At 37.9% G+C, this 7,110-nt stretch overlaps 1 protein-coding gene across 3 annotated transcripts in view; it reads right to left on the bottom strand.

Moving 5' to 3' along the window:
- Positions 1-3,507: 3,507 nt before the first annotated feature.
- The window catches only part of LOC109694790 (DNA helicase MCM9), a 116,410-nt gene continuing 112,807 nt past the window's right edge, over positions 3,508-7,110 (bottom strand). For 2 of the 3 annotated variants that reach the window (XM_074075602.1, XM_020176941.2), the window contains exon 13: positions 3,508-6,585. In XM_074075602.1, coding sequence (XP_073931703.1) covers positions 5,118-6,585 — 1,468 coding nt within the window. In that variant the 3' untranslated portion in view covers positions 3,508-5,117. The remainder of the gene's footprint in view (positions 6,586-7,110) is intronic. The other variant, XM_074075604.1, reaches the window with a different exon arrangement.

Raw genomic sequence — 7,110 nt, 5'->3', positions numbered from 1 at the left:
CTAAGCCATACTGGAGCTGGAGGCAAATGGAGAAATCAATACCACTGACCTCTGCTTAAAATTTTGATATTTTGTCTATCATGTTTAATATTTTGATTTATAGAAATACTGTATCAAAATATTTATCATGATCACTGAATTTTTTATTTCCTTAAATACTGTATTAAAAGCAAATACCTCATTCCTCTTACCCTAGGCTTGGCTTCCAGTGAGAAGCTGGTAGGTCTATGGTGAGTGCTGATGTGCACTGCCCAAATTCTACTTATGACTGATGTTCTCATTTTTCCTAGCTGCTGAGACTACAAGTTGACAGGGCACAGCTGAGTTCTCTTCCAGAGACTGTTATCAGCTGCAGTGAGCCTTGCCCAAGATTATGCCTGTCTACAGACAATGACTGATCCAGGTGGAGAGGTAAGTTCCCAGAGTAACTGAGACCAGTTGAAAAGGCTGTCAGAAGCAAGGTGAGAGCAAATATCTCAACTAGTAGCAAAGTCAGACTGGAAAACTGTCTCACAGAGAGCTATGGGTGTGGCCAGTGTCCTGAACTATAGGACCTATAATCAGAAACTTGTGGAGACAGGAATGTATAGCCACTGCCTCCCACCCCAGAAATTCTCTCTACCTACAGCACAGGCTGTGGTAATTGTGCAGGGTGGTCACTCATACCCTCATCCGTTCTTTTGGAACCAGCATGAACAAATCAAGAATTTAAAATAAAAAGCACACATCCTGAATCAGTGATATGAAGATAAGTGCTCACCTGGAAAGGACAGAGAAAGTGACAGCTGGTACCAGACCCCCAAAACAAATCAAAAGCTACAAGGGACTTGGAACAGACAATTGGGAGCACAGAAATTAGAGCTGCCACAGGGGCAGGAAATCAGCACTTGCCAAGAAGCAGTGACAAGGGATCTTGATTGTCCAAGACAGGCTAAAGGAAGAGCTTCAGTCCTGACTTGCCAGCTCAAGGGCCATGTAGCCCAGTTAGATTTTATTTACTGTCCTTAGTGAGACTCCCCTTTGTATCCCTATAGCAGACACAATTTTATTTAAGCTAGACTCTGAGGCTTTCCTTTATGGTAACTCATATGATCCTCTGCCTTTATGAGTGCCTTCATTGATCAATGGCAAGGTCACTACTGGCCAATTCTAGAACCCAATTCACCTGATTCCCAATTTTTCTATAGTATATGGTTTCCCTTATGTATCAGTTAGTACTGAAAAATCTAAAATAGTAAGCAAGCTCAGTTTATTATGAAAAGCCTGAATTAAACCAAGTTTGTCTCCACATTAAAATGTAGCTGATATAAATGCTTGCTTTCTGGCTTCAACTCTGCCATGATATTAAGGTTCCAACCCAACATAAAGACTACTTAGCTGGGTGCTGGTGGCTCATATCTGTAGTCCTAGTGACTCTGTGGTTCAAACTGCCTGGACAAATAGTTCTGCGAGACCTTATCTCGAAAAACCCTTCACAAAAACAGGGCTGGTGGAGTGGTTCAAGGTGAAGGCCCTGAATTCAAGCCCCAGTACTGAAAAGAAAAAAAAAAAGAGTGGCTTAAAAATGATTTGCATTCATAAGATAATTTACTTCCTAATTCATGGAAAGATCAGGCCCAGTGTGTATATCCCATTTCTTTTCTTGGTCTATATCTTGAGTCAGAGTATTTATAGAGACGCATCAACGATTTTGTTATATCTAGTTCCGCGTCTGTCAAGTATACTTTTACAAATATTAACCTCAGATGCATTTTTGAGCCTCTAAGGGAGGTTAACAATGGAACTGATATAAGAACAATTCAGAGTGTGTCATAAAGGCAGCTGCCACCATTTCCTGGGTATGTTCTCATAGTAACAGTGAAGAGGTTTTATATGCAGGTGATGACTCCCAATATATCCAGAGGGCAATGCCACATGCAAGATGGGATAATGACAGCAAAACCCCAATTGGAGTGAATACTAATGTGAGCTAGGAGCCTTTTTATCTTCCTTAAGTGTTAACAATGTGGAAAGCAGACACTGTAGCTGTTATTCCAAGCACTGAGAAACATGCACTGATCTCACTTCCCACACTGTGGGGCTGTTGAGTTTGATAAGCTGTTACCTGAAGGGCTCACCTGGTCTTAGGAAGTTAGTTCCTAATGACTTTGGTTCTGAATTCGTTAAAGGGGAACTTTAGGCATCTTCTATTTGGTTGACTTAAGATTTTTACCAGTAGGTAGGTGGATTAGGACTTGGAAAAGAGGCAGAAATCAAGTGCACATCAGACTGTAGGCATGGCTCAAGTAGAAGACTGCCTATCTAGTAAGTGCAAGGTCTTGAGTTCAACCACTAGTCCACCAAAAAAAAAAAAGTACGTGTTAAAATTTGTCAACCTCAAATGGTCCTTTCTTATTAAAGTTTGTTAAATTAAGCGAAAAGAGGTAATGATATGAGAATAATATGTTTATTTTGCCTGTATTTCTTTTTTCTGTTTTTATTTGCCTGTATTTCTTTAAGGCAAAAAAATAACCATAATGAAATCCCTCCTATCATCAATTTTAGATTACCACACAAATATACATGTAATATTAATGTTTTAATGTCATAAAATCTAATTCTTTTATAAAGTTATAGAACTTAAATTTTATTTTTTCCTCTCATAAAGAAAAATAAGTATAGCTTTTATTGTACTTAAATAATTTACATTATTGAAGTGATTTTAAGGGGCCCACTGGTCTGAGATAAAATATTCAGACAAACTGATTCAGAATTAAAGGTTATTTTTTCCACCTTTCTTTACTGACCGGACATATCATCTTTTAGACTGTACATTTTCCCTTGCCTACTTGCTTTCTTGGTATGCACATAAAGATGATATAAGAGGAAGTTTTAGTTGTGAAATTTCACACCCTGTAAGAAAGGTAGGACACAGCAGGATATTAAAACCTTTCCCAACCCCAAAACAACTAAAAATGACCCAACAGCAGTGATAGAAACTTTGCCCACTAGCATGGGTGCTTTTAGAAATATCAGGGTGCTAAAAGGACATTGGAGTCAAATAAAGGAACTTCCGACTAAAGAAGCTGTGAGCATTTGAGAATCAAATACAAGCACCACAAGTGGTCATAACACAAAAACATATGTGACACAAGTTTAATTTTTTTAATGTTAGTATGCTGAGTATTTTTCTGCTATTAATTTTATCTATTTATAATATTTAGATAAGCAGTTATTTCTATTTGGGTAAGCACCAAAGAATAAACACATGGAAATTATACTTTGGCCAAATGATCCTAGTAGAAGGTACTAAAACTGAAAATAGGATGAGGTTATTGGCCTAAGTAATAAGTATGATGGCATAAAAATAACCACATAGAGGATGACCCTATGTGGTAATATACAATAGCCAAGGAAGAGAGACATTGTACTCTAAAATATGAATTACACAATACTAAAATATGCATTACACAGTGCTCCAAAGAGAAAAATTAACTACAAAAAGAAAGGAAACCCATAGAATCAAGATTCTCAATAAAGAATAGAAACATTTTTAATGATGATAACAGACCAAAATACTCTAATGACAAGCCAATATATTAGGTAATGTCAGCCATGAAAACCTGATAATAATTACTTCAAAATATACCAAGTTCAAAGAAACTAAGGTGTGTAGGCAGGGGAACCACATTCATAAGGAAGGGCCTGCCTTCAAATTATACCACTTAAAAAAGTCAGTCCCACACTGTGGCTCGGGTTTGAATTATCCTCATCTACATAATCAGACCAAAACTAGATGAAGACTCCACTTGTCATTCTTTTTCCTTTAGTTCTAGTAAGAATACTGAAAGCCAATAAGGAAATAATATTGAAAGATTAGAAATATATTAAATTAAGAACATAATATACTGTGAAGTTACTGAACAAATACAGAAAATAATTTCTTAAACTGTAGTCTTGATGATTTTGTTTAAGGTAGTTCAAGACTTCAAAAGATTCATACATACTAAATTTGTACTCATCATTTAAAAATTTTCAAAAAATTTTCTTCGTCAATTTTGGAATTAATGCTTAAAAGCTCAAGAAAAATTTGTTTTTATAAATTGTCTTCTGTCTGAATTTCATGAGGAGAATACATTAAGCAAAATACATATAGTTTTGAACACTCTTCATGTCCAAAAGTCCTTCAGACAATTAAGGAATCAATCATTATGTTACACATGCATAATTCAAAGAGAAAGTCTGTTATGATGGAATCCTAAGGATCCTTAGGAAGAATTAATTTTAACAGCACACAGAAAGACAGAGTTTGAGTTATCTATTCCTACCAAACACAGTAATCTGCTTGGTTTCAAAGACAAATAAATCATATCTTAGCAGGAATCACATTTCCATATTGGCTACTGGGTGAACGAATCATATAGTATATGAGTGAAACTACGGTTTGTTCTCTCTTCTAACTGCATGATTTAAGTTATCTTGAAGGTAGGTCCCTGAGAGGAAAAAACGATCAGTCACAAAAATGTTGGCTCAAGGAAAACTCAAAAGGTCAATACTTTAGAAAGCTATTTGGCCAGTTGCCCAACCTTTAGGATACCATGGACTTGTGTGGATGCCTCTCAAAGAGAGAAAAACACTAGTCACATTTAATCTGGTACGTGAAAACACACACAAAAGTAGTATTAGAAAAATCACACGATTCTGACAAATCATTCCAAATTATAATATTTACCAGGTGGAAAATAAAAAAAGAAATATAGGAAGAGTTCATACACCTTGTTGAATTTATGATTGTTACCTTTCTGGCATTTGTTCCTGGATGAAAGAAGAGACTTAGGAAAGAGCCCCTTCCTCATAAAAAAACAGATGAAAAAAACAGAAACATCTTTGGGAATCCAAGCACTCCATTAGCAAAATTAAGTACAACATTAATTCATTCATCTCAAGTGGTGGTATTACACTGACATAAATTATACAACTTTTTAAGTCATGAAGATACAGCTGAAAGTGTAAAACCTGACGGGAGAGTGGGTATTTAGAATGGTACTTGGTATGGATGACAGTATAGACATTTATAAATACCACAGGTACTGTGTTGAGTTGGGGAAGATGAAATTTAACCAGAAAGCTTTACATAATTATGGTTTTTTTCTCATCTCTTCATCCCAGTCGAAATCTAATGCTTCATCATCTAGTTCTGGTAAAGTGAAGAGAGAACTTTTGGAAAGAATCAGTTTTTCAGTGGATGTTTGTAGCTGAAACGATTTCCTTTTACTGCCAAGCAATGGAGCTGTGGTTGTAGGAGGAGTCCTGGGGCCTCCCTCACCCCACTTCTTCCTTTCAAGAGGAAGGGATTCTGATTTGGATTCCAGCAGGCAAGTAAAGGAGAAGTTTGCCAATCTGGCTAATGTGCCTGCATGAACCTTGCTGCTTTTATTACTGCATGAAACCTCTTCCTTTTGGTCTCTCTCACAAGTAAGATGAGAACTCCCAGTCTCATTTCCAAGCTCCAATTCAGGCTGAATAATCCTCTTTTCAGGGCCACATTCCCCCTCTTCTCTTGATCCATCTTTCTCTGGTGGCTGCTGTGACAGCTCCTTTGTTTTATCCTGCAGCCGATCAAAGCTTCTGTTTCCTGAGGTAGGTGTCAACTTTTCTGTACCTTTTGCAGGCACAACTGCTTCTCTTCTTTTGTGTTGGGGAGTTTTAGGACTATGAACTGCTATTTTAGTTGTGCCAGAAGACATATGGCTATGATATTCAGGGGAATGGATCAGTTTGGACTTCTGTTTAAAAGTAAACTTTGCCAGTTTGGCCACAGGGGGACCTGAAGTTTCAGCACTTTCAAGTTCAGGCTCTTCTGTCTGAGCAAGAGATTTTGGTCTCTTTCTTTTGGGTGTTTCTGATGTTCTTTCTGGGTCAAGTACACCAATGGCCTGAGGAAGGGAAGGAGCCACGGGTCGTGAAGGCGCCCTAATGGTACTTCTGCATGACCCCTGGGCCTCTTTCTTACGCAGCTTGTGCAGTTGGCTGGGAACATGATGAGTCAGTACTAAATCTGGTTCAGCAGCCAGTTCTGCTGTTTCAGACACTAGTGCTCCCCTTTTTGCCTTTTTACCCTTGACACTGCATGGCGTCAACAGAGCACCTGTGGCTCCTGATGATGGAAACTGCCCAGCTTCTAATTTGTTCCTTTGGCCTGGCTCACTCTTATCCATACCGTGAGATTTATTGTTAGAGATTTTCAAAGCCACATTTTCCTCAGTTGTTTTGGGAGCAGGAGACACAAGCACAGTGTTTTTCAGTTCAATCTGAGGAGTTATCATGAAATCAAACCAGTCTAAACTGTCATCTCTGCTATCTTTGAGCTCAGTTGAATATTTTTTATTTATTGACCCACTGGGCCCCAAGTGAGATAGAGAGTCTTCAGGAGGGCTTCTCAGGGGACTGCTCCCAGGGAGGGAGGTGTGTGTGCCACAACTGAGTTCCTGCTGTGCTGACATTCTGAACTTTGGTTCTTCCCTTGGATCATTTCCTGAAGACCCTGGAGAAGTCTCTGCCTCTACTGCCTGTGATTGGGGATGGTTCATACTCTCATTCTGTAACCTGGAAAGGGACAAATAAGGAAAACATGAATTGAAAGGGAATAGAGTCTACTTTAACCTTTTCTATTTCTTTAGTCTCTGAGATGACAACTGAAGGGCTTAAGTCCAACATAACTCCAAGTTACCATCAAGTACAGTCTCCTATAGTAGGCTTTTTGAAAAATTATTCTTTTTGAAAAATCGATATAGAATTTAGTGGTCTAATAAGAATTGTAATATAACCCAAAACTATAGTAAAATAAAGAAAATGGTATCAGAGGCTGGTCTACATTTTTAGATCTCTCTGAAACTCCAATTAATTCATTTAAGATTGTTTTGAAGACCAGTGTAAAATGCCCAGTCTTGTCGCTAATGTAAAATGTCCACATACAAAGCAGCTGAATTGCTGACCAAGTCATTGCTCTGGTTATTTAGTGGCTACTTTGCACATTGGAACCAATGTGAAAGACTGGAGATTGTGATCTCACATCTCATTACCTAATGGAGGTACTGAATTTTAGTGCCTCTAAAAGTTACTTCTAATGGA

Source organism: Castor canadensis, chromosome 1, assembly GCF_047511655.1.
Source record: "Castor canadensis chromosome 1, mCasCan1.hap1v2, whole genome shotgun sequence".
NCBI lineage: Eukaryota > Metazoa > Chordata > Mammalia > Rodentia > Castoridae > Castor > Castor canadensis.
The sequence above is the reverse complement of the archived record's forward strand: the minus strand, read 5'-3'. Positions and strand labels throughout refer to the sequence as shown.